General features: G+C 47.5%; 1 protein-coding gene across 1 annotated transcript in view; it reads left to right on the top strand.

Annotated features, from left to right (window-relative positions):
- CLPB (ClpB family mitochondrial disaggregase) overlaps positions 1-27,937 on the top strand; it is a 73,715-nt gene that overhangs the window by 3,433 nt on the left and 42,345 nt on the right. The window contains exons 3-5 of the mRNA XM_040056450.2: positions 10,478-10,564; positions 22,064-22,167; positions 26,289-26,417. Coding sequence (XP_039912384.1) covers positions 10,478-10,564; positions 22,064-22,167; positions 26,289-26,417 — 320 coding nt within the window. The remainder of the gene's footprint in view (positions 1-10,477; positions 10,565-22,063; positions 22,168-26,288; positions 26,418-27,937) is intronic.

Raw genomic sequence — 27,937 nt, forward strand, 5'->3', positions numbered from 1 at the left:
AGAGAGTTGTACAGAGTGAGAAGGTCCCCCCTAGGCTCCTTTTCTCCAGGCTGAGTCCCCCCAGTTCTGTCAGCCACTCCTCATCAGCCCCTTTGGTCCAGACCCTTCAGCAGCTCCACTGTCCTTCTCTGCACACACTCCAGCACCTCAAAGTCTTTCTGGTCATGAAGAGCCTATCACTGCACACAGGATTTGAGGTGCCTAATCGGTGCCCAGTGCCAGGGAACAGGGATCTGCCTTGGGCTTGCTGGCCACACTGTAGCTGATGCAAGTCAGAGTACTGTTTGGATTCTTGCCCACTTGGGCACAGCTGGCTTATGTTCAGCGGCTGTCAGCCAGCACCCCCAGGGCCTTTCCTGCTGTGCACTTTTCAGTCACTCCCAGCTTGCTTATCTGCACGGAGTTGTGATGACCCAGGTGCAGGACCCAGCAGCTGACCTTATCGAACCTCATACAGTGGCCTCAACCCATTGAGCCAGCCTGTCCAGATCCCTCTGCAAAGGCTCTCCAGGGCCTTCCTTCCCATCCTGTTCCCTGTGGGGCTGGCAGCCCTTCCTCTGTTTGAAGCTTTGTGCCTAGCTCTGCTTGGCACGTGCTTTTTGCTTGTGCAAAAAGTATGAATGGTGAAAACTACTGATGTGCCCTGCTGCAGGCGGTTTCAGCCTCAAACATGGTGAGGGCACTGGAGCATCCCTCTTACAAGGAAAGGCTGAGGGACACGGGGCGGTTCAGCCTCAAGAAGACACGACTTGAGAGAGGAGCTCATCCTTGTCTGTCAGTGTCTGCAGGGAGGTTGTCAGAGGATTGACCAGGTTCCGCTTGATAGTGCCCAGCAATGGGACAAGAGGCAATCAGGAGAGACTGGTGCACAGGAAGTTCCATCTCAATACGAGAACCTTGTACTGTGAATGTGACAGAGCACTTGAACAGCCTGCCCAGAGAGTCTGTGGAATCTTCTTCCTTGGGGATATTCAAACCACACTTGGACATGATGGAGGAGTGTTTTCCTCAGCCTGTGCAGCTGTGACTCATGGAGACACAGAGCATGTGTCAGTTGCCTGTTATCAGCCTCATTCATAACAGCAGGCAGCCACTCACATCGGTGTGGTAATTAGATCTGGAGCTGACCAGGTGCTCTTCTGCTCTCACAGGGATCCAGACGGACATGGCGGTGGAGCAGGAAGCTCCATGTCAGTTGCTGCAGCTGTGTCTGCTCCCCCCAAATTGATTTTTTAGGTGGAGGAGATGCAGAAACAGCTAAGTCAGGCTTGATTGCCCCAAACAGTGATATCTCTATTTCCAAACAGCACCACTCATCTTGGCTCTGACTCATCGCAGTTCTGCCTCTTCCAGACTGTGTTTATCTCTTCTCCCTTGTTTGTAAGCAGCACAGCTTATTGAGCAAGACTTCACCCATCCCTGTCCCTGGAAGTATTTAAGGCCAGGTTGGACAGGGCTTGGAGCATCTGGTCTAGTGGAAGGTGCCCTTGGGAGGGAGTAGGAATAAGATGATCTCTAAGATCTTTCCCAGCTGTAACCCTTTCAATTATCTCCAGTCTGGGGGGTTGGACTGGGGTACAGCAGCACCTTTTGCTCACTTCCTGGCTCAAGGGTTCATTAAAGAATTCAGAGACTGCATTTGAATTCAGAGACTGGGTAAAAAATCCCTCTGTAGTGACTCAGGCTTTCCTTACCTGGAACATCAGATCATTGAGAGGCACTGTGTGGAGGAGGTGGACCTTTATGGGAGCTGGTATCCCATGTTGTACCTGTTGAAGCATTTTCTCTCCCAGGATAACTGTGAGTGTCATAACTGAGGCTCGAGGGATGCCTGAATGCTTTATAGGGTGAGCAGAAGAGTCATGTCATTATGCTCCTGGAGCATAATGGCCTCTGGCCACTACCCATCATGTACCTTACCTCAGTCCTGAACAGCTGGACACATCTTCAGCAGTGGTAGTGAAGGCAGGTTGGAAACAGAATTGGGAAATTATTTATAATTACCATTTTTTATTTCCATTTCTCCATGTTTCTATGATGTTGAGCATACATTTGTCTGTGTGTATCTGAGTTGCAGACACCTAGGGTTTTTAGGATAAAAAGATGTTTATCATGTAAATGTCCCCTTTAATCTTTTCTCCTAAATGACCAAATTATCCAGGACTGGGTTTCAGTGGAAGTTTTGTTACTGGTTATTTAGTTTGGTTTGGCCTGCAGCTCCAGGAATTCAGAGCAGATACAACAGCCCAGATTTCTTCATGTTGGCAGTGAAGTACTGGAGGAGACCTGTGTGTGCTGTGCTTTCCTGTACTGGATAGCTGGAAAACTGCCCTTTTTTTAATTTGCTTATTGGTGTATTTTGGCCTCCCAGGTTTGTTTGAGTTTGCACACTGAGTCACAGAGCAGTGTCTCTGCAGTCAGCGCTGAGCCAACCATGGGAGACAGGACGTCTCATGCTTCTTTTCAAAACAGCTTTAAAGCCCCTAAATCCCAGATCCCTTTCTCTGGAAGCAGACACCAGCACACCTGGATGTATGGGGGAATTTCTTTATGTCTGGAATACGTCTGGGGGATATCACAGGGTTAATTCCAGTTAGTGGAGTTGTTTATCAGCAGGGCTGAGTGCAGGACAGCTTCCTAAGCAGCTCTGGGTTTGGAGGAGAAGCAGTCCATCAGCATGGATATGGCCTGTACAAGCAGGGGAACAATTCCACTTTTCCTCACAGCTCAGGAGTTAAGGGACACCTTGGAAGATGTCAGGCAGCAGGTTAAAAACATGCCGTGTGCTTGCTTACACAGCACATAAACTGAATGTTAGTGGACGTGAGGGAGTCTGATACTTGAGTTCAGGCCTGCACAGAGTTAGTCAAGCAGGTAGCACATGCCACCTCCAGTGGAAATGGATTGTCAGAAGTTAGTGTATTGTGCTCAAATTCCTCTGCATACAGTGATGACTCATTTCCCACTTACGCTGCTGGCCTCTGCCAGAGCAGGCTGGCAGGCTGGCAGGGTATTTCTTTGGTACACAGCTCAGCTGTTGCATTGGAGTGACTGAACTGGGGCTACTCCATGTGAGGTTTTACTTTCTCTTCCAAAGCTGGTGATGCCAACTGTCAAATCACAGAAGGATTTGGGTTGGAGGGGACCTTGAAGCTTATCCATGGGCAGGGACATCTTCCACTAATCCAGGTTGCTCCAAGGCCTGTCCAGCCTTTTTCGAGCACTTACAGGCACGGGGCAGCTACAGCTATTCACATGTCTATATTAGCCTTTTCATGCTTGGGTTGTACCTCTTTGACTTTCCTCACTCCGTGTGCTCTCACCCATGGTGGTTTTGCCCACCCTCTGTGCCCCCAGACCTGCTCTCTTGGAGTTTGCTTTACCTCCTGAAACTTGGATTTATGAGAGCTTCCCTTTGATTTTGAAATTTATTTCCAGGAGCTTCTCCTTGGCCACTGGCCTCTTCGCATGGCCTGTTTGTGCTGTCAGGGCTAGGGTTACAAGGATTCCTCCAGGATCCCCCATGTCCTGTGAGCAGCTTTCCTGCCTTGAGAGCTGCAGAGAAATGCTCTTCCCTTCCCATCCCTTCCCTTCCCCACAATGTGCTGGTCCATATGTTTTCACAGAGCACCGTGGTGTGTTACTGGCCCTGCAAAGATGGTGAGGGGTGAGAAACACCCGTGAGCTCTCTCCAGGAACACAGCAGCCCCATCAAAGGGTTTTGAGCAGCTCACTGCGTCCTTCTGTTCAAGCAGATCCTTTCCCTGGCCTCTAGGCAGGGATTGTGCTTTCGTGTTCTGAGATATTGTTCAGTTGGGGTGTTTTCCTTTCCCCCTTCTTCTGCAAAGCAGAGGGCAGTTCCCAAGAGGGTGAGCACATCTGAGGGTGTCTGCCACTCTGCAGTTAAACAGTGACATATTGGCTTAGGACTGGGGGAAATGTTTAAGAGGCTGAGAGAAACAGAAGCTATTGTTGTTGCAAAAGTTCAAGTTTCCAGCTTCCTCTTCCTCCACCTGTCAGGATGGAGTGCTGGGCATGCTCCCGGCACTGAGCACAAACTCAAACATGCCCTCTGGGCTCAGCAGTGTCACCGAGTCAGTCACCCAGAACCCCAGTGGCGGGGTGAATAGAAGGCACATCTGTCCGAGGGCAGTGGGGGGAGAAGGCTCATTGCTGCCGACGTGGGCTCTTTATCTCTTCTGCGGGGATCAAAGTGCTGAAGCCTTGGGAGCTGCTGTCTCGAGATAAAATAGCGCATATGCACAAAGCAGTGGGTGCTGCTCTGCCTAGATTCCTCCAGCAAATTCCAGAACAGAGTGATATTTGTAGAATCAGGGAATCACAGAGTGGTTTGCATTGGAAACGTCCTTAGAGCTCACTCAGTTCCAGCCCTCTGCCATGGACAGCGATACTTTCCACTAGACCAGGTTGCTTCAAGCCCCATCCAACTTGTCCTTAAACACTTAGAGGGATGAGTCAGGCACAGCTTCTCTGGGTAGCCTGTGCCAGGGCCTCACCACCCTCACAGGGAAAAAATTCTAACTCTGCTGCCTGTCAGCTTTCTGCCCTAAAACCATTAAAAAAAAAAAAAAGTTTAATTGAAATCCCTTAAATGTGAGTACTTTCCCGATCAGAAACAGCACCAGCTCTGACTCAGCGTTCTTCTCCTGACTGGGTCTTGAATCACAGAATCCCAGAAGAGTTTGTGTTGGCAGAGACCCTTAAAGGTCATCCAGTCCAACTCCTGCCATGGGCAGGGTCATCTCAGTGGCATCACTGCAGTCAAGGAACAGCTTGTCATTTGAGAAACACTGGAAATGGTGCTAATAGAGCTGTATCCATGTGAGAAACTCCTTAGGAGGTGAGTGTCCTGGATCTTACTTGGTTAAAATGTGGATAAACATCCTAAACATTGATCAGAGGATTTTATTTAATTAAAATAAAATACTCCTGCTGGTAAATACATTTGGCTGTCTGGGATCTGAGCAGTGGTCGTGGCTTTATCGATTGTCATATCATTAAATCAGGCAGAGAAAAAATAAATGATGGGCCTGAAGACCCTGAACATAAAGTTCAGTTGTCTGAAAATCTGTTAAGTTGCTGAGCATCTTGAAATGATTTAACAAAAAAAAAAAAAAAAAAAAAAGGCAGTCCAACTCCTAAATGAAATGTCAATGCATATTATGGTAGATGATGTGATACAAGTAATTCTCTCATTGGGCTCAGTGATGTGGCATTCCAGATGCTTATGATGATCTAGATTCCTGAACAGAAAACTCCTTGAGTGATCCTAATACCTTTGCTCCAAGCCTATAACCTAATCCCACAGGAGAGACTCCAACATCCTTCCTGTTGGATGCACAATGATTAAAAAGGTTTGACTGCTGGACTAGGATATTTTTCTTTTTCTTTTTTTCTTTTTTTCTTTTTTTTTTTTTTTTTAAGAATGAAGGTAATTCATTATTCAGTATGTCCTTCCAGTGTGTCTATGGAGAAAAAAGCTTTTCAGTGAGTTCTTGGGTATTTTTCAGTGGCTCCAAAGTGCCTTGAGAATTCTAAAATCACAGGATGACAGAATGGCTTTGGTTGGAAGAGCCCTTAAAGATCATCTAGTCCCAACCCCTTTGCCATGGCCAAGGACACCTCCCACTAGACCAGATTGCTCCAAGACCTCTTCAACCTGGCTTTGGACACTTCCAGGGATGGGGCAGCCACAGCTTCTCTGGTCAGCCTGTGCCAGGGCCTCACCATCTTCACAGGGAAGAACTTCTTCCCAATATCTAATGTAAATCTCTCATCTTTTAGTTTAAAGCACCATCTTTTCCTTTTAAATAAGGGTTGGTGTCCTGTCCTTTGTCTCAAAGGGAGACGCTGAAGAGTTACACTGCAGGTCCCATTTATGAGAAAACAAATATAACAGGAGAAGGGGGTTGACTTGACACTGACATCATGCAGGGTTGGATTGTATATTGGCAAGAAATATCCATCCACGTGGCTGCCCCATCCCTGGAAGCGTTCAAGGACAGGTTGGATGGGGCTTGAAGCAACCTGGTCTAGGGGAAGGTGTCTTTGGCCATGACAGTGGGGTTGGAACTGGATGATCTTAGCAGTCACTTCCAGTCCAAGCCCTCCCATGAAATGTTAAAACTCATGACAGATGAAATTAAGACTGACCCTTTGCAGCAGAGCAACCCAGTGGCTGGCAGAAGGTGACCAGGATGCTCTCTCTGCCCCTTTAATGTAAAATCATATAAATACCATGGTCAGCTGCAAATGGGCCTGATATTTTGCAAAATTACATTAATTAAACTCTACTGAGGATATTAATCAGTGGTTGGTGTTGGGCTTTAAGGCTTTTATTGCCAGGCAAAAGTTCCCAGCCTGAAGGGGGTTGTGTGCCTCCATCCTGATATTGCTGATGCCCTCTTACCTGCAGTTTTGGTGTTGGGGTTCCTTGCCCCTTCTGGGTTCCTCTTTCAGGCTCCTTCTCCCTTGACATCAAGATGCCTTTATTTCCTGGGTTTTCTGTGGCTACTAGGCTGTCACAGTGACACACTGTAGGAAGGGGCTGATGTGAATGTTACTGCTTTCAAAGGACTTTCAAATGCCCAAGTAAATAAAATGAAATTCACAAATAACTTGGACATGTTAGTCCACACCACTCTGAGAGACAAGTGGAAGGGGAATAGGCATCACCGTGTCTGGGAAAAGATTTTTGGAAGCAGTTGGGGTGAGTGAGGGGGAGACAGCAGAATCTCTGCCATTGCAGCACCCTGAGCTCTGGTGCTGGTGGGAATGGCTCCTTAGGGTCTGGAGGAGGAGCTGGGTGTGGAGTTCGTTCCTGCAGTGGCAGCGAGTGAGCAGTTTTCCAGCTGGGGGAGCAACTCCCTGTGCCTGTGCAGAGGACACAGCACACATGGTGGCACAGATGGAGCTGTGGTGTGGATTTCTCCCGCAGGCAGTTCCTTCCAGTTGGAGCAGGGGCTGGAGTGACCAGCAGTGGCCGTGGGTCTGAGTCAGGCTACCTTATCTCTGTTGTGAGTGCAAACACCTCTGTAAGCGGAGCTGCAAAGGGAGCTGATCTCTGCAGATAGCAATCTGCTCTCCCCTATGTGTCTGGGCACATCTGGCCTCACCAGGATGAAAAGCTTTGTGGCTGCACAGGGATATTTCTCCTTTCAGCATTCTGTTTGAGAGTGCTCTTCAGGCAGCAGAACTGGCGGCATGCTCTTAGTGTTCACTTGCAGGGATGTGGTGCTGGCAGAAGGAGGAATCATAAGGATATTTTCACAAATTCTTCACAGAAAGGGTTGTCCAGCCCTGGCATAGGCTGCCCAGGGCAGTGGTGGAATCCCCATCCCTGGAGGGATTTAATAGATGTGTGGTTGTAGCACCTGGGGACATGGGTTAGTGGTGAGCTTGGCGGTGTTGGGGAAATGGTTGGATTCAATGATCTCAGAGGGGCTTTTCCAACCTAAATGATCCCATAATTCTATGCCATACCCTGTGGGGAGGGGGGGCAAGGCTGCTCTTGTGCAACTCCCCAGATCAGTTTCCTGGGCCACTGGATAATGCAGGAGCTGCAGCTTGACCAGTGTTAGCCATGTGCAGGGCCGTGTAGATCCAAACCCCCATAAGACTGTAGGTGAATCATCCCCGCTCTCCATCACACTGCTGGGTGGTTCTTCAGGTACTAAACTGCGTAGGAAATAAAATAAATAAAAATTGGATCTGATATGGATTCTGTGTGAAAATTTGTTCCTCAAGTATCAAACTTCTTTGGACCAAGGTCCTGTTGTTGACCTGCCAGATAGCTCATTAGCATTAAACTTTAAATTGTAACCCTGGTAAAGAGAGCATAAACCTTTTGTTGGTGCCATGATCATTTACAGTGGTCACAGCCTCATGAATCACAGTTGGGAGCTACAAATGAAGGCTGTCAGTTACGATTTTAGTCTTTCACCTATTAAGTCTCTGTCCAAGTGCGTGATGAACAGTTCAGAGCATCCAGAACCACAGCACTAGCGCTGGCCACTCCTTCTGTCAAAAAAAGGGTGGTCAAATTGTCCACCCTGACCCATTACTTGTGTACCACCACTTGAGTCAGAAGAATTCACCAACATGCTTCTGTGTAGAGCTTGGCTGAAGCCATCTGCCTGTTGGCTTTCAAGCCCCAGTCTCTGTCAAATAAGTCAAGTAGTTCAGCTGGAGAGGAATACAGGCTTTTATTCAAGTGATGTTTATCTGGCTGGTTTCTCCAGTCAGGGGGTTAGCTGCATTCGGCTGTGTTCAAGATACCAGCCAAAGTTCAGGCAGTGGTATTGCTGGTTGGAAATAACTTTAGGATTATCATACCATATATTGTGGCATTCAGGGGTTTGGTTGGGAGGGAGCTTCAAGACCATCTAGTTCCAACCCTTCTGCCATGGGCAGGGACACCTTCCACTAGACCAGGGTGCCAGAAGCCCTGTCCTGGGCCTGGACACTCCCAGGGATAAGACAGCCGCAGCTTCTTTGGGCAACCTCCTGTGCCAGGGCCTTGTCACCCTCAAGTCCAAGAATTTCTTCCTGATATCCTATCTAACCCTGCCCTCTGTCAGTGGGAAGCCATTTCTTCTTGTCCTGTCACTCCAGGGCCTTGTCCAAAGTCTCTCTCCAGGTCTTTTGGAGGCACTGGCACTGGCAGAGGCTGTAAGTTCTCCCTGGAGCGTTCTCTTATTCAGGTTGAACACTCCAGGTGTCTCAGTATATGAGTGTATTTGTTCCTTGGTATAAGTTACTAGTGAAACCACTGTGAAGGTTTCTGATGAGGTGGAGGAAGGTTGGCAAGACACTCTGGATAGAGCTGTGAATGTTCCCCAGACCAGCATGCCTGCTTTCTTTTTTTTTTTCTTTTTCCCCAACTGTAGGAAGAGGAATATGGTTTGTTTACCTCCTTTTCACTCATTCCATCCCAGCACTCTTAACCAGCTGACAGCATTGTCACCCGCGCAGACCAAGAGCAACGAATTTGGAAAGGCTGTCTGAGTTCAGATGTGTATCTCTCCAAGTCCTTAAAGTGGTGATCTGACTTGTTCAATGCATGTAAGCAGTCACACCTGACTTGACTTCCTTGCCTGGGATTCTGGCCGGAATGACAGGACTTAAGTGTGGTGCTTGCACAGGTGGAACACGGCTGGTGTGTTCATTTGTGTCTCTCCCAGCAGGGAGTTTAATGACAGCTCTTCCCTGTTATACCTGTGTGGAGGATGCACTGAGCAGGGACAGCCTCACCCAGAAAAGAAGATGAAAAAGCCTTAATTTGTGGAAAGGGAGAAGGATAAACCAAGGGGCAGAGAACTGCTGACTCCTGCATGGTCCACCATGCTTTTTCAAGCCTTACCCGTGGCTGCCCTGTCTTGATATGGCAGCACCTTGCTCCTGCGAGAAAAATGGGTTTGTAATTGTGGATTTGGTTATGTAGAGGGACCTTTTACATAGGCAGACAGTGGCAGGACAAGGGGAAATGGCTTTAAACTGGCAGAGGGGAGATGCAGATTAGACATGGTAGAGAAGTTCTTCCTTGAGAGGGTAGGGAGGCACTTGGCACAGTTTGTCCAGAGGAGCTGTGGCAGCCCCATCCCTGGAAGTGTCCAAGGCCAGCTTGAATGAGGTTGGAGCAACCAGGTCTAATGGAAGGTGTCCTTGCCTATGGTAGAGGGGATAGAGCAAGATGATCTTCAAGGTCCCTTTTAGCACAAACCCTTCTGTAAATCATTATATGATTCTAGGACTTGAACATGCAGGGTTCAGAGTTTGTCTCATTTAGCTTGTGCACTGTAAAATTTGTGCCTCAATTCTGAACCTCCCTTCTTCCTTTTGGTGTGCAGAGAGAACTATCATTTCATATTGTCTAGCTTCAACACATGTTTTAGGTTGAACTGAAGTATCTGCTGCAAGAACCTGTCCCTTGCCATTATCTTGCAAAACCTGAGAAAATTTTGGAGACATGAGGATAGTTTGGTTCCTAGTATTTTGGGGGGTTGTATTACTTGTTCTTATGCTGTACAAGAAAACTGCAAAGTATCTGCTGGTGGCATGGGCTTTGGAGGTCCACTGAGCTGCTTCTGAAGCCTAATGGGTGCTTTGCAGCCGAAGGGCTCAAATGTCATTGGAATTCGGGTTTAGCAGTTTTGCCGCTGATTGGTTCTTCAGGAATTAGACTGAACAGAATACATAAATAAACAAACAAACAATACAGAAAACGAGATGTTGGCATTGCAGCCTTTGAAAGGAGTGGGATTACCATCACCTGGATGTTTGGTTTATTTTGGTCACCTTTAGGAACTGTATGTCAACTTCATGTCGGGTCTTCTGGGCTGTGCTGGAGCAGGTGCCTGCACAGTAAAACATTCTGGTTTCCCTCATTAGTTCTGGGATGCTTGGGGTGCTCTCTTCATATCTGTTTCCTGACCATTCTCTTCCATCTCATTCCCAGGTTGTTGGAAGAAGGCGCAGATGTGAACGCAAGACACAGGCTTGGCTGGACGGCTCTCATGGTGGCAGCCATCAGCAGGAACTCCAGGTATGTGCCTCTCACATTGTGGTGACTCGCTTCAACCTTTTCCTGAGGTCATACTAAGCTCTGTAGAGAGTTCCCATAAAGTTTGGGATGTGTTTTGAAGCTTAACCCAAATGAGCTTGTCACTCTCCTTATGCCCAGCATGTGGTGTGACAGATCAGGGCAGCCTGCTCCCCAGTCCCATGGATGTGACAGCTGAACCAATGGTGCCGTTCCACAGCAGCTCTCAGGTTTTGGCCTTGGATGAGCCCATGCCTGTGGGATGTCGTTGCAGTGGCTACCCCACCAGCCAAGATCGCTCCTGTAAGAGCTGTCCCATCCTTTCTCACTGGTGAGGCTGTAGCTGGGGCTAAATGCTGTGCCCTTGCTCCATAGTTCCCATGATGATCACTCTGGCTCCTTGTAACCTTTTAAAGATACTCCTAAATATATTCAGTCTACAACTAAATTCAATTAGGGTTTTTTTTAAGGAAAAAAAAAGAGAAAAAAAATCCAATTTTGGAAAATGTGGGACAGACGGGAGAATGAGCTTTGATGTTACAACCTCTCAGGGATGCTTTACTTAGTCACAAGTTCATAAGCAAAAAAGCTTAATTACTTGGGAAAACACAGGATTAAAGCAGTGCACAAAGGCTGAATATCCGCTCTCGGGTGACACTATTCCAATCCGTGTGCTGAGTTCGTGTGTGGTGCAAACTTTGATGTGTGCTATGACAAGCTGAAAGTCGTGACCTCCTCAGGGAGCTCCTTAAATCAGGCTGAGAGGTGGGGGCTTGCGAATGTTTGTTTAACTTTGATGTTCGAGCAGCAACGGGCCCTGTTATTTGCCTGTCCATGAAGGGATGGGCTTGGGAGCCTCCCACCTTTCCCAGTGGACAATGGTCAGCAGCAGAGTGTGACGACTGTTGACCATTCCAAGTGACTGGTGAAGCAGAACAGGACTTCCCAAGTTGCAAATGCTAAGGGGAGACAGGGAGAAAGGCTGTTCATGGGACAATAATTACCTAAAATCACGCCCAAAATCAAGTGGAAATGCTAATGAAAACATCTTGACAGTAAAAAATGCGTGGACCCCAGGCTGGTCCCTGCTGAGAGGGCAGAGCCATCACTATCTCTGTCTTTGTTGTGTACCTGGCCAAAAGAAAAAGGTTTTGGCCATGTTGGGCAAATTCTGTTTATTTTTCCCACATTTTAGATGAATACCAACTTAAAGTAAAAGATAAGAAGACCTTGAATACCTGAAGCTCGGTAGAACTTGTCTCCATATTGCACAAAAGTAATTAGATACTGTTGGACTTGATGATCTTAAAGGTCTTTTCCCACCTTTGAGATTCTGATTCTATCCTTTATGGAGGCAAACATAAATGCGAGCCAGACTTATTCCATATGTAACAGCTCCAGCATTGTGCCAGACAAGTTTTGGCCCTCAGTCCTGTTTCTAGAATTGTAATGTCCACAGTGCAGAGTGTGAAATGCGTTGAGCTGGATCACGACAGAGAGTTTGAAATTCCTTACAAATAGTTTGCTAATGGACCTAGTCCACAGGGTGAACTGTGTAATTGAAACTAGATGTTGTGGCCAGGGTGTACTGGGGAAGGGAGGAGTCAGATGCATGAGGATGCTGGATGGTTTTGTTTGTGGAGTGTGGTCCCACTGTAAAAGGTCATGCTCTAAATCTGCTTTCTCCAGCTACAGCAACTGATCTCAGAGTTAGAATCACAGGTTGGAAGGCACTTTGACAATCATCCACTTCCTCCCCTCTGCTGTGAGCAGGAACACCTTCTACTAGACCAGGTTGCTCCAGCCCTGTGCAGCCTGACCTTGAATGCTTTCAAGGATGGGGCTGCCACAGCTTCTCTGGGGAGCCTGTGCCAGGGCCTCACCACCCTCTCAAGGTAGCACTGCTTCCCTGTATTCAGTCTGACCCTTGCCCTCTGGCAGTGTGAAGCCATCCCCCTTGTCCAATTGCCTGTGTAATCCACCCGATGGATTGGATTTGAAGTTGTTATCACTTTTGGTCCTCAGCCCCTCAGGCCAGCAGCCTCTAGGGAGGTGAGCTGGGCTCTCCCTGGCTCAGAGATGGCGGAGGTGCAGCCAGCTGAGCAGGACCTGCAGATACTGTTTGCCTGCAAAAAGATCAAAGTCATTCCAACATTTAACTTACTGGCTCTCTCACCACTTCCTCTTTTACGGCTACTGATACCTGCACAGGTTCCTCAGCACGGTTTTGAAGGGCTGGCATGCTGGGAACTGAGATGAGTGTTTTCAGCTAAGAAAAAGGAAGCCTTCATCCTCAGATTACTGCCCTTCCAAAGGTATTTTTCAGAGAAGAGCAACGTTTTCAGTCTCTGCTGTGCGCTGGAGATTTCTGTGACCTGTCCTTTAGTTTTGTCATGTTTCTCAATTTCCACAGCCTTCACTCTTCCAATTAGACAGCCCCAGTCCATCTGTTTAATTTAATTCCAGAGGCACTGCTTTAATGATTTCTGTCTGTTGCCATCAGCTACAAGATGAAATCCAGTGCGCTGGAAGGCAAGTTTGGGGTCCATCTTTTCTTTTTACAGCAAAATAATTATCATCTTCTTCCTCTTGGAAACTTCTTGTATCCAAAATGTGGGGGCACATTAAGAAGCATTCTGCAATATTCCCTTGGATAGATCTCCAAGAGTCTGGGGAGAGAGATACAGTGGTGGATCTAGTGGAGATAGACATTTAGGCTTCCTTTTTTATTTGAGACAGAGTCCAAATTCTTTGGCTCCATGATGATACAGGTTGTAACTGGGTCGTTTGCTAAAGACACATCAGCTGTGACCATGTTTACAGCAGCCAAGGAAGGTTTTATGCTGTAATTCCCATTGCTGTGGGAACTACCATAGCATTGGCATATTTTTAGTATTTAAGCTTTAATTAAATGCATACTCAGAGCTTTGTGGGGTTTGTGCATTTGTTAAAATAAGCAATAAAGCTTTCATAAGTGAAACCCCAAAGCAGGTAAAACTTTAGCTGTATGTCTATATTTTGTAGTATAGTGACCTTTTCTATATCCAGTTATCAGCTGCTCTGGTTTTTTGTAATTTCCACGGAAATAAAGTGACAGTGAAATACCAAGTCATCTTCTCAGCCTCCCCTGAGGGAGAGAACTACTTGTGTAGTAGGGGAAACTAAGGCACAGAGCAGCATGGGAGGTCTGAGTCCCAGTGGGATAAGTTTGAGTAGTTCTAAAAAACACTGGAACCTGTTTCTGCTCCCATCCAATCGCATTGGCACAACTGCTGGGCAGCAATTCTGAAGGACGGGGCTGGAGCGTGGGCACGAGTCTGCTGAGGAGCGGCTGAGGGAGCTGGGGACCTCAGCCTGGAGAATAGGCTCAGGGGTGACCTTCTCACTCTCCTCAACTCCCTGACAGGAGGGTGAAGCCAGATGGGTGTCAGTCTCTTCTTCCAGGTACCAAGGGACAGGGAAAAAAGGAAACAGCCTCAAATTGTGCCATAGGAGCTTGAAGTTGGCTGTTAGGGAAGATTCTTGAGAGGAGCAGAGGGTCAAAATCACCCCCCTCCTCTGCTGCCCATGCTGTGGGATCAGCCCAGGGCATGGGTTTTTGACAGCGCACTGTCAGGTCATGTTGAGCTTTGTCTTCCTGTTTCACTGGGGGTTTTAGCCTTCAAATTCCTCCCGACTCTTCCCTACATCATCTACTCATCTTCATTTTCTTTTTGTAGCTTTGGCTTCCTGCACACCCTTTCTTCTTCTGCCTTCCTCTTCAAGTCTGGATCTCTTTGTGTTTCTTCACATTTGCTTTTCAACACCTTTCTTCTGGGAATGGCCAGTGTCAAGTGTCTCCTCCCTGAGCCTCGGCTCTCCTTTTCCTTCTCTGACTTTTTGTGTAGATCAAAGGAGCTGTGGGTCAAAGGTTCTCCCATGGAACCAGAACCAGCAGGGCTTCGCCCAGCGTGGCTTCGTCCCATCCCTCGCCTTCTTCCAACCCTCCTTAGGGAGAGGAGTCAGGAAGTAGTTCGTTCCTTGCCTCCATGTACATTGCTGGGAGCTGTGCCTCTTCCACATGTGCTGTTTTAAATTGGTAATGACAATTCCTCACGCACAGTGATATTCTAGTGGGTTTGTTCTGAGATGAAGGGCGACTGATCTGAGCTGTTCCCTGTCTACAGGCAGTGACATGATGAACCAATGCAGTCTTGTTATCTGTATTAGGTACATACATCTGTTCCATGGGGTGTTTTTCACTCCTTTCACTTTAGGCAAGTCATTCAGAGCTGTTTGCAGTGGAGCAGGAGGAATATCTGAGTACCTTTGGAAGAAGGTATGGCCCAATGCGTCACCTGTCAGAGAGCTGAGGATTTGGGTGTGGGTTTCAGCTGTGGTGAGAGAATGTTTGGAGGGCCTGATCCTACAAACTGGGACGTTGGTTTTCAACCACTTCCTTTCTGGGTGTTTTTGATGAACAGTGACCACTTGGCTGTTCCTGCAGCTGTTACTCACACCTCTGCCTTGGCAGCACCCCCCTCTCAGACCTGTGGGCATGAGCATTCCTCTTTTCAGGGATGAACATTATTTGATGTCTTGCAGCTCAGGCACAATGTGATACCATCAGTTTAGCAGGTTCCTGCACCTCTCCAAGCCACAGAAATGGCTTCTCTTCACATTTTCTTATTTCTCCAGGCAGGGAGCAAGGCTTCTAACACTCCTCAGCTCCCTTGTGTGCTTTCACCATGCCTCTGAAAGGTGATTCACCCATGTCACACTCTTAAAGAAAACGAAATAATATAACAATTACCGCCCTTCGAGATTTTTTTTTCCATTTTTTTGGATTCTGTAATCCCTTTTTATCCCTTTTTGAGGAGTCAATCATTTTTATCTGGGTTAATAATAACACATCACAGTGCAGGGGGTTGTCGTGGTTGCCTGGTTTTCTGTGCCAGAGGTAGATGTAAGCAAGCTCACAGAGGTAGATGTAAGCAAGCTCATGGGAAGGACACATCCACACTTGGCCTCAACTGAGCAACAGTTCCTCCCAGCCCTCCTGCCATGCTGAGTTTTACGCAGTTAAGATATAACCACACAAGGATCTACTTTGTGTCCAGGCAGGACATGTGGCTCCTGCCAGAGTTCAGGGCAGCCCTGTATCAAAACCCACCCAGGCGTTTGCATTGTGCTGATAGCACATGGTCCTGGGGATCACCAGGCTTCTTGGTTCACCGACCCCAGCTGCCAGTGCCTTGGTCCAGGGCACAACGTCTCTCTTGACGCAGGCCCAGGCACCTCCCACCATCTCACCATTGATTTCCCAACCCCCTGTATTGTATACATGTATTTATTTATTTATTGAACAATGTTAGTCCAGCCATTACAAGCAAAAAGCACTTTCCCCAATCGATTGAACTACCCAGCCAACTCTAGCTCAGCATTGCCCTCTGAGTCATCACCAGGGTCAATTTAGATTTATATTCATGCTGATGAATAGGCTCTGCAGCTAATCCAATCAAAACTTGATCAGCAAATTAAAACTCAGCTTGTTGAGGCTGTTGAGCACAGGTGAGTTATGGATGGAAGCTGGAGCAGCCCAGCTGGACAGTGGCATCTCTCTACTTCTAGGATCTGACATGGGGTGTTGTTCTGCCCCAACAAGAAGAGGAACCCAAAAAGTATATGGGCCAGAATATCCCTCATTTGAAACTCACTCGTCATGGGATCGTTTGGGTTTGGCAGGGCCTTAAAGCTCATCTCTTTCCAAGCCCCCTGCTATGTGCAGGGATATCCTCCACTAGACTTGGTTCCTCCAAGATCTGTCCAGCCAGGCCTTGAACACTTCCAGGGACAGGGCAGTCACTGTTTCTATAGGCAACCTATGCCAGGGCCTCACCACCCTCACAGGGAAGATTTTTTTTTTTTTTCTTCCCAGTATCCATCTAACCCTGCCCTCTGTCACTTTGAAGTAATTTTCCCCTGTCTTGTCACTCCAGGCCCTTGTCCAAAGTCTCTCTCCAGGTCTTTTGGAGCCCCTTTAATCACCTGATTTTGCAAGTCCCTTCCTTTTTTCCAGGGAAATTCACATGCTTTTCATCACTTTGCATTTTCATGGCGCTGTTACCTTTCCTACAGGGTAATTTGCTCTGACTGTCCCATTACCTGCAAATTGGATAGGTACAGTCAATAGCTGTTATTCCAGGAGTCTAGCTGATGGACAAGTGCCTGGAGGGGTTGGCGCACCCCAAAAGCAGGAGATGAGACTGAAAGATGATTGGAAGGAAGGCTGAACGTGTGAGATGTTGTTATTAGACTAGTGCCAGTATTTTGTCACAGCAGATTTTGCCAGGAAGTGATGATAACAATGCTTATTATTAAGCTTGAGCCTCCCAGCCATCGTAAGAGCTATGGAAATGTTTCTTACCACAGGGAATATGGTGCAGAGGGTAATTCACAGGGAGAGCAGAGCAGTTCTACCACCATCCCCTGCTGCATCACTCAGACCACCTTGCATCTAGAAGTTGTGGTCCCCTACTCAACTTCTCACAGAAGGTCACTTTCCAGAGAAGAATGCTGTAGGCAGTGGATGAAAAGGACAGGGCTTCCTGAGTATCTGAGAGCACATGGAGATAGTATCTGATGGAGTGCCTGGGAAGAACGCTCATTTCAGTGTAGTCACTGAGGGCAAGAAGGGCAGATGGATGGAGTTATCAGGAAAATGAGAACTCCTGTTTTACCATATGACTCACTCAGTACCTGTAGCTCACTCATGGATCACAATGTTGTGGATTAAAATCCTACCCTGGGATTTGGAATAATTTCCCTTAAAATGAGGCAGATTCAGAAACCTTAAGGTATATCATAGCCTGTCAGCTAAAACTGAAGTAGAGGGATCTCTTTGGTGGTGATAGCCATGAGAGTAGGGTCCCAGAAGGGTGGTTTGACCACATCAGAACCTTTGTGTCCAAAGACTTGAGTGATCCATGAGGCTCAGCTGCCTGTTGAGGATGCTGGAAGCCCTGATTGCACGGATCACAGGAAGTCAGCTGCTAGGGCAAGATCATCAAAGGCTTAATTGCAGCACAAGATTTCTTGCCTGAAGGAGTTGCCCAGCCCTGTCACAGGCTGCCCAGGGCAGTGGTGAAGTCCCCATCCCTGGGGGCATTTAAAAGCTGTGATTCCATGATTCTATGATGGTTTCTATTCAATAGGTAGGTGTCCATCTCTAGCAGCATGGAGGTTGTCAGTACAGGTCCCATAAAACAACAGGACAGAACCTGCACCGCCATCTTCCATCCTGCACCTTCTGCTTTCATGGGGACCTCCTCTTCAAGGTCTTTGGTGCAGTTCTCTTGGTGACTTGGTTGACCACAGTAGCACCAAGTACTGAAGATGCAGGATGTTTCTAGAGGAATCCAGCACTGGATCTTCCAGAAGAGCTTTGCACAGGTCAGTGACCTGTTCTAGAGCTTTCATAACTAGAAAGGCTGGGTGTGGCGCATCTCACTCTGTTCCACAGTCTTTGACAGATGGCTCAGTGCCAGACAGCTGCCGAGGGTAGGCTGGACCTACCGAATGACCAGAGGTAGGAGAGCCTGGGCTGGTGGCCTGTGACTTCATCTATTCTGGATGTCCAAGGCCACGCACTTGGTCCCATGGAGCTTTTCTTGCAGCCAGACCTCTTCCTTGCTTTGCATTTTGCTGCAGCCATAGAGGGCAGTAGTAAAGGTCTGAGTTCTGAAGCAGAGGTGGGAGTGGAGCTAGGCATGCTGAGCAGCCCTTCCTAGAGGTGCTGAAGGAATTTCAGAATACATTTTGTGCCCTGTGCCTTATCAGTGCTCTTAAGGTAGTCCAGAAGGATCTATAGGCTTGTTATGACACTCTTACATGGGATGTAATCACTGATATGGATAAGGAGCAGTGTAGCAAGACAGTGTAGACATATCTCTTCTTAACATGGAACGTATATTTGGATCAGTGTCTTTTCCCTGGCATCACATTGTCTGTTCTCAGATCATAGTGTGGTCTGGGGGCAGGGCAGGGGGTGCACCACTATAGACCACCTGAGGATGAGACAAGATTATGTCTCACTGGAACTGTACTGAAGATTGTGGGTTATCTGACACACTGACCCTTCAAACAAGATCAAAACTACTTAGTGAACTGAGAGAAAACTCAGGCTCATTGAAGAGATTTGTGTGGTAGAGAATGAGAACATCCATGATGAGAGGCTGCTCTGGGCTTCATGGCTTCCACTTCTGATGTTTGAAAGTAGGTGACTTGATCCACCATCAAGAAAGATGTCAACCTGTTGGAGCAAGTACACAGGAGGCCATGGAGATGCTCCGGGGGCTGGAGAGAGGCTGAGAGAGATGGGGCTGTTCAGCCTAGAGAAGAGAAGGCTCCGAGTAGACCTTGGAGCCCCTGCCAGTGTCTAAAGGGACTCCAAGAGGCTTGGAGAGGGACTTTGAACAAGGGCCTGGAGTGACAGGACAAGGGGGAGTGGCTTCCCACTGACAGAAGGCAGAGTTATATGGGATACTGGGAAGAATTCATCCTTATGAGTATGGTATGGCCCCGGCACAGGTTGCCAGAGGAGCTGTGACTGCCCCGTTCCTGGAAGTGTCCCAGGCTTGATTGGATGGAGCTTGTCTAGTGGAAGGTGTCCCTGCCCATGCAGGGGATTGAAATGAGATAAGCATCAAGATCCCTAACTAACCCAAAGCATTCCTGGTTTTTGTGATGCCCATCCTTAGTGCCTGTTCTAAGTCATCAGATATCTAATATGATCGTGGCTGTGCAACTCAATCTACTCAAGAACCTGTGCATTGTAGCATGCTTCCAATGCCTGAAAAGGGGAAGGGTCATAATTGGAAGTTGCTGTTTGCAGAATAAGAGCTAGAACCTCTCATCCTAAATATTATAGAACAAACAACATTGTTGAAATATGAATATAAATATAATACAGATATAAATGAGCTTTGTATGCTCACATGGATTGCCTGAAAGAAGAGTGGAGCCAGGTGGGGGTCAGTCTCTTCTCCCAGGTGACAAATGACAGGACAAGAGGAAACATCCTCAAGTTGCACCAATGGAAGTTTAGGTTGGATATGGGGAAAATTTATTCCCCAGACACATTGTCCAGCTCTGGTACAGTCTGCCCAGGGGAGTGATGGAGTTCCAATTCCTGGAGGGTTTAAGAACATGTGGATGTTGGACGTGGGGATGTAGTTTCGGGGGGAATGATGCCTAAGATTTTTATCTTTTTTATATTTTTCATGTATTTGTAGCTTTGTAGATTGCTGAAGCATAGCTGTAGCTTCTAGCGCTTTTCCTGGTTTTCCTTCCTACATTTAGGAAGATAAGCTAACCTTATAAACACATTGTTTAATCTTATTCCAAGAAGAGAACTGGCTACACGGATGTTATCTTTTCCAACCAGAATCTGGACTAGACATAACAAAAGTGGGGCAGAAGAAACTTCTGGACTGCTTCCAGTGGAGCAAGACCCCAGGAATTAATCAACTAACCTTTTAATTGGACTGTACTGATAAGTACACTAATCAACTAACCTTATAAAAATTGTAGAATTACTATACCACAATTTTTGCCACACTGTGTACCTGAAAGCTTTCAAGTAAAGATTTGCTTTCATATTCACTCTAACATTGTTGGAAAGATCTATTCTATTTTCTGGATATCAGTGAGCTTGACAGTGCACTGGATGGTCTTAGAGGGCTTTTCCAACCTAAACAATTCCATGATTCTATCTCCTGCCCCCAGTCCTGGTGCTATGCTTACTAGAAGTGACTCTGTACATGGTGAGGAGCACACCAGTGCTGGTAAGGAGCTGGCCTCTGTTATACCATGCTCAAATAATTAAATAACCACCTTTGATTCAGCTAATGCATTTATAGGGAAAATGGAAGGGGAGCTTAAGTTAAATTCCAGATGTGAGTTGACAAGCCACAGCCTGCAGGTACATGTCAGGCTGCGGCGCACATCACTGTCAGCCTGTGAGCCATGTCACTGGTGATGAATGCTAACAAATGAGTTACTGTCTAGTTGTCATGGGAAGCCTGCATGCTGGAAAAAAAATTAAGAATTAACTGGCTTCAAGCTGCTTTCAGAAGGAGTGAGAAATCTAATTCTGGCCTGATAATTGTTTGGATTCAGAAGCAGAGAGTGAGGACTGCCGCACCAAAATTGCTTGGGCAGTGCATCCCATGTGTTCGGTCCTGCTGCAGCAGGTTCATAATGTTCAACATTTGCTGGCAGCCCAAAATCCAGCATGTCCTGGACTGATCTCCAGCTCCACGGGCAGCAGAGCAAGGGAGAAACTTCTGACTCTCTGCTCCACTCTGATGAGACCTGCAGAACTGCATCTGGCTCTGGGGTCCAACATCAGAAGTATGGGAAACTGCTGGAGTGAGTACAGTGTACGCCAAGAAGATGCTCCGAGGTCTGGAGCACCTCTGCTCTGGAGACAGGCTGGGAGAGCTGGGTATGTTCAGCCTGGAGAAGGGAAGGTTTCAGAGACACCTTAGGGCCCCTTCCAGTGTCTCAGAGGGCTGTAAAGCTGAAGTCATATAATCACAGACTCAGAGGATTGTTTGGGCTGGATGGGCCTTACAGCCCATGTCATTCCACCCTCTGCCATGAGCAGGGACACTTGCCACTGGATCAGTTTGCTCCAAGCCTCAGTCTGGCCTGGAACACTCCCAGGGATGGGGCAGCCGCAGCTGCTCTGGGCAACCTGTGGCAGGGCCTCACCACCCTCACATCCAAGAATTTCTTCCTGATATCTAATCTAACCATGCCCTCTGTCAGTTGGAAGCCATTCACATTGTCCAGTCACTCCAGGCCCTTGTCCAAAGTCTCTCTCCTTTTGGAGGGTCTTTTGGAGCCCCTTTAGGCCCTGGCAGGGGCTCTAAGGTCTCCCTGGATCCTTCCCTACTCCAGGCTGACCACCCTCAGCTCTCCCAACCTGTCTCCCAGAGCAGAGGGGCTCCAGCCCTCTGATTGTCTTCAGAGCCTCCTCTGAACTGCTTGCTGTGGAAGTTGTTTGCACTTCTAGTGGTAGGGTGGCACCTTTAGTATCAGGGGTGCAGGTGCTGTACAACTGCCTCCCAAAAGCAATATAGTTTTGCTGCCCTTAATGCCCAGAGTGTTACAATAATCTTCCCTTTTGCAGGGACAGGGTTCACCTTGGAGCCAAGGTCTGTGTCTAGGACTATGCCTTGTGCTAGGAGCGTGTTTTGGCCATGTCTCCTCAGAAGGATTGCATGGCTCTACAGTGTCACCCCTTCCTCCAGTGCCTCCCCCATCTCATTCATTTTAGCATATGCCGGTGGATCTCTATTTGTTGAAATGTTCAATTATGGTTGTGGGTTAGCTTCCCTAGAATGTTAACATTCCCAGGAGTATTTGAAGAGGGCTTTTTGAACACTCCTCAGTCTCTGAAGGGCTTCAATTCCTCATCTACTACTTCTGCCTTACTTTCCTTCTGTTTTGTGACAGTGTGGTAAAGGCTCTACTCACAGCTAATGCAGATCCAAACCTTGGGGATGATTTCAGCAGTGTATATGAGATTGCCAAAGAAAAAGGCCTCCATTCCTTGGAAGGTAAGATGGTTTGTGTGTAGCTACTGACATTTGCTTTTCAGGTCCCAAAATATTGTTTCCTGATCTGACCTCATGGAGTTTATTTTTAGAACTTGTTTAATATTCTTCCATTTAAATGCAAAGGTATTGATGGTATTTGGGTGAATGTGTGTCTAAAGAGGAAAGAAACCTTACATAGATATTATATAGAGGCAATCCTTAAATTTGCCAGAGAGAAACTGGCAGATATAGCCAGAGCATAATACAAAGTCACAGATAGAAACATTCCATTGAATCACATGCAGCCACATCTTGAAAAAGGAGAAGGGTTCAGGGCAGTATATTCCACCAGCAGCCTTAATCCCAATCTTATCAGGAGCTGTGAAATGCAGGCAGACTTGGCCAATTGAAATAAAGCTGAATGATGTAAGTGGTTGCAGTGAGTACTGTTGGGTTTAGGCAGGCATCAGTACCAGCTCTCAGCCCTAGATGGATTTTCATGAAAACAGGGTCATTTTCTGCAGAGTCACGTCATCTCATTATGGATATTCTTGGCAGATCTCAGTTTCCACTCTCACCCCTTCATTATCCTCATCGCTGGGGTGTCGATGCAGACTCAGAATCATAGAATCATGGGATGGTTTGGGTGGGAAGGGACCTTTAAAGCCCATCCAGTCCAACCCCCTGCCATGGCATCGAAACCTTCCAGGTTTCTCAGACACCTGCTTTGCTTATTCAGACATATTTAAATTTCCCAGACTGTTTCCATTTTTTATGACAATAAATGGTGATAACATTTTCTTGGGTTTGTGATTATCAGGATATGTCTGGATTCTTAGTGCCCAACTGTACTTCGGTATGTTCAGAGATTCTTCTGTTCCCCACGCTGTCAGGAATGATAGTAGGACTCAACCCTCTTAAAATGTTCCTGTCTTTCCTTGCCCATTCCAGAAGCCTTTTCTCTATTCAAGCACTGTGCTGGCCTGCCAACCTCACCTCTGAGCTGGCACAGTACGGGATGTTTCCCAGACATCCCCCTTGCCCTGCCAAAGCCCAGCCAGCTGCTGGGACTTGGATTTCCAGGTACGGCTGCATCCACAGTAGCTGCTTTGATGTGCTCTGACTAGTTTGGAGGTTAAACCTTGTCCCAGCTGCTCTGAGTGGAAAACAGGAGGAAGCAACATAGTTTGTCCAGAGCCTCAGTCTGCACTGCATGGTTTCCAGGGCCTGAGTCATAGAGTCATAGAATAGAATTGTGGAATCATTTCGGTTGGAAAAGCCCTTCCAGACCATAGAGTCCAACCATTCTCCCAGCACTGCTGAGGCCAGCACTAAACCATGTCTCCAAGTGCCTAATCCACATGATTTTTAAAGCACTCCAGGGGTGGCAGGTGGTGCCAGGGTTTAACAAACCTTCCCATGAAGCAATTTTTCCCAATATCTCTCCTGGCACAGCTTGAGGACATCTCCTCTTGTCCTATCCCTCCTTCCTTGGGAGAAAAGCCTGACCTCCACCTGGCTCGACTCTCCTGTCAGGGAGTTGTAGAGATTGAGAAGGTCCCCCCTGAACCTCATTTTCTCCCGGCTGAGCCCACTCAGCTCCCTCAGCGATTCCTCACCAGACTCGGGCTCCACACCATTCCACAGCTCTATTGCCCTTCTCTGGACGTGCTCCAGTGCCTCAATGTCCTTCTTGGCGTGAGGGACCCAGAACGGAGCCCAGGTGTGGCCTCAGCAGTGCCCGGCGCAGGGTCACTTCCCTCGTACTGCCGCCACACCGTGTCTGCTGTTGAGGCACAGTGACATTAACCTTGGGCCTGTCTGTGCCTTTGACTCAGCTAAGAGGCAAAAGATCTGTGAAAACCTAATGAAGGTGTAAAATTTGAACCTTTCATAAAACACAGGTTGACCTAAGAAGATGGAACAGTGAGGCGACAGCTTTGACAGGGCATTATTCTGTATTTTTAAAAGCTCCCTGCTCTCATCCCTCACTGTGACCCACCCGTGCAGCAGACCTACTTCTTAATGGGAGAGAGAGCGTACATAGATCACATCCCTATAGCAGGGAATGTAAAATGTATGAAACTACATTAAAAAATGAGCAATAGAATGCCAATACATAATGCATGTACATAGACTTTATTTAAGATAAAGTATATCAACCAGGAAAGTTAATTGTTTTTGTCTGCATTCATCTCCCTCTAATGTTATATATTTTGGGGTGAAGAAAAGATAAGGCCACTCCATGAGAAGTTGCATTAATTTTTTGGTTGACATGTTTTATTAAAAAGAATAAATTCAGTTGCGTTTTCAAAAAGAGAGAAACTGCCTTTGTTTTTTCTTTTTTTTTTTTAGACATTTACATATTTTGTGTATAAATATTTTTTCATAAAAACATCCAAATCGAGAGGGTGTGCTCCACAACCACTGCACAAAATATATTACAGACATTTATATGGATGGCAGGAAGGGAGACAGAGGGCTGAAAATTTCCAGGCACCCAGTGATGGATGGTGGATGAGGCTTCCCCTGACGCTTTATTGAGTTTCCGATGATTATCTCTCTCAGAGACATTTTTTACAGATGACGGCCGAGCTGTCACAACGGACCATGGGGGAAAAAAACCCAACAATAATAACACTTTAATCTCTTTACTGCGCTGCTCCCTAGTATCTCAGATTCATCTTCCCTGACGCACACAGTTCATTATCCTGCTCCTCCCTGGGTAGGAAATGACGACAAATAAATAAATATACATACTCACCCTGTGTGCTTGGAGAAGGGACCCAGGGAAGGAAAGGAGCCAGGGCATTAATTGATCTTCCTGGAGGGACTGTGGTTCATTAGGGGAGGTGTTGGGCTCAGACAGCATCAGGTATTCATCACAGAGTTTCTCTCTTGTGAACTTTATGAATCTCCTGGAAATCTTTTGATGTCTCTTAGGAGGGACTGTGAAAAGTGGCCCAGCCACTTTCCAGCTCCGCTTGCTTTACCATAGCACAGGATAGGGTGCTCAGAGCACTTGGAAGCTCTTCCTGTCCCTGAATCTGGGTCTGCTGTGTTTTGGGTCCAGACCCTTTCACCAAGGAGCTGGACACACCTCCAGGAGCAGAATTTGGCCCACCGGGTGGGTGGTCATTTGAATGGAGACAGCACACATTAGTCCCACCATCACTCATGCTCCATGGTGGGGCAGGATATTTATGGGGCTTCCTCTGGGCAACCTGTGGCATTGCCTCACCACCCTCACACGGAAGAATTTCTTCCCAAATATTTGGTTTTACCCTGCCCACTGTCAATTTGAAGACATTCCTGCTTGTCCTGCCCCTATCTGCCCCTGTAAAAAGTCACTCTCTTATTTTTTTTTGCTGATGACTAAAGCAAAGAGTTTAAAATCCAGGTTTTCTAAAGCCTGATCCAGCTACAGGAGAGCAGGGGCGCTGCAGACACTTTATCTGCAGATCCATGCCCTGCTGAGGCACATGGGCTTATATTCTGGAGACTCCCAAAATCAGGAATTTGCTTGAAGGTCAAGCCATGGTGGGGCAGCATGCTTTCCTGTCACAGCTTCCCTTCTGTTTGCTTCAATCATTACTTAGATATTGGGAAGAAATTATGCCCTGTGAGGGTGTCAAGGCCCTGGCACAGGTTGCCCAGAGAAGCTATGAGTGCCCCATCCCTGGAAGTGTTCTAGGCCAGGCTGGACAGAGCTTGGAGCGACCTGGTCTCATGGCAGGTGTCCTTGCCCATGGCAGGGGGTAGAATCAGTTGAGCTTTAATGTCTCTTCCAAGTCAAGCCATCCTGTTACCCTATAATAAATGGTTGGAAAAAGGCTGAGGTCTTTGTTCAGGTGTTCAGGTGTTCTCCACCCATCTCCTCCCCTGCCTGGGCGCTGTGTAGGCAGTTACTGGGATATATGGAAACTATGGTGTCCTTATCTCTACTGCTGCTCAGGGGAGTGGGGACAATGGCCACCAGAAATCCCCACTGGGGTCTTGGTGATCCCAGAAAAGGCCACAAAGCCCTTAAGAAGCTTCCTGCCTGGTGAAGGGTGGTGGGTCCGTGCTGCTGCTGCACATCCAGACAAGCAGCTCTGTAAGTGATCTCAGTGAGCTGAGCTTTCTCTCTTTGTCCCCTGCAGTTCTTGTCACCCGGGAGGATGACTTCAGCAACCGTCTTAACATCCGAGCCAACTTCAAGGGATGCACAGCTCTACACTATGCAGTTCTGGCTGATGACTACCTGACAGTCAAACTGCTGCTGGATGCAGGTGAGTTTTGTAGTTCCACCCAGCTCATCGGCCAGGAGCACTTTTGAGTCCACCCATCCTACAGAACAGTCAGGTTCAGACACAGGGAACACTCTGTCACTGTCACAATTTGGTGTGATTTGCTGTTTGCTTTCATCTCTACTTTTTAGTTTCTGTGTTCCCATTCATTTCCAGTGGGTTTTTTTCCATGTGCTTTTTGTGGCTCTTCTCACCGTGGTCATTGGATTTTCCCTTTCCTCCTGCAGTTCAACAGCCAGAGAATCACAGAATCCTGGAATGGTTTGGGTTGGAAGGAACCTCAGAGATCATCCATTTCTAGCTGTCTTCCATGGGCAGGGACACCTTCCACTAGACCAGGTTGCTCCATGCTGCATCCAACCTGGTCTTGAACACTTCCAGGGATGGGGCAGTCACAGCTTCTCTGGCAACCTGTGCCAGGGCCTTGGTACCCTCACAGGCAGAATTTTTCCCAATATCCCATCTAACCCTGTCCTCTGTCAAGGGGAAGCCACTCCCCCTTCCCTTGTCACTCCAGGCCCTTGTCCAAAGTCCCTCTCTGGGTCTCTTGGAGCCTTCTTTAGACACTAGCACGAGCTCTAAGGTCTCCCTGCAGCCTTCTTCTCCAAGCTGAACACCCCCCACTCTCTCAGCCTGTCTCTAGATGAGATGGACTTCAGCCATTGGAGAGCTTCTGTGACCTCCTCTGTCCTCACTCCAGCAGCTCCACACCCTTCTAATGTTGGGGGCCCCATAGCTGGACTGGGTGCCCCACATGGCCCCACTGGTCTCTGCTTAGTATTTTTTTCATTTCCCTCCTGCAGTATATACTCAGGGCATCTGTCATATCCCTCATGTCCCTTTGTGGAATGGAAGAGTCCCCGCTATACCAGGAACGGATCTGCTCTGTAGTCAAGGATAAGTGCCGGTACCCAGATGAAATGGTGGACTCTCAAGTACTGTTGGCACCGGGACAATGCAGCTCTGGTGAGAGCTGGTAGGAATTACCATATACAGTTACTGGTCCTCCTGGTTAAATCACAGGGCCCTTCTCCTCACAGAGCCTGCTTCGCTGTCATATACTTCACTTGTGTACTCACCTGGGCAACCTGTTCAGTGCCCAGCTCTATTCATGGGGAAATAGCTTATCAGCACTAATGGAGTAGAATGAGAAGATGTATTTAGCCAACAGAATAGGAATGCGATGCCATGACAACGGTTTTTATATGTACCCCTCTGCTGTTCCTTCTGGGATGATATTTGTGACTCTTGTGCTGTTCTCCAGAGCTGGCATCTGCTTAGTGTGTACCTGCACATACACAGTGCTTTTACCTTGTTCCTCAGACCACCAAGCTGATCCATAGTTCTGCTTTCCTCCAGATATGATGTCCTTTGTCCCCAGCATTCCTACTCCTCTAGCAATTTCAGAAACTCTCCTCCTGCGACGTTCCCAAGGTCACCTGGAGATGAGCCAGCCACAGCAATGCTTTGCCTGCCTCAGGTGTATGCTGCCAGCAGCCTCT

Source organism: Hirundo rustica, chromosome 2, assembly GCF_015227805.2.
Source record: "Hirundo rustica isolate bHirRus1 chromosome 2, bHirRus1.pri.v3, whole genome shotgun sequence".
NCBI classification, from domain to species: domain Eukaryota; kingdom Metazoa; phylum Chordata; class Aves; order Passeriformes; family Hirundinidae; genus Hirundo; species Hirundo rustica.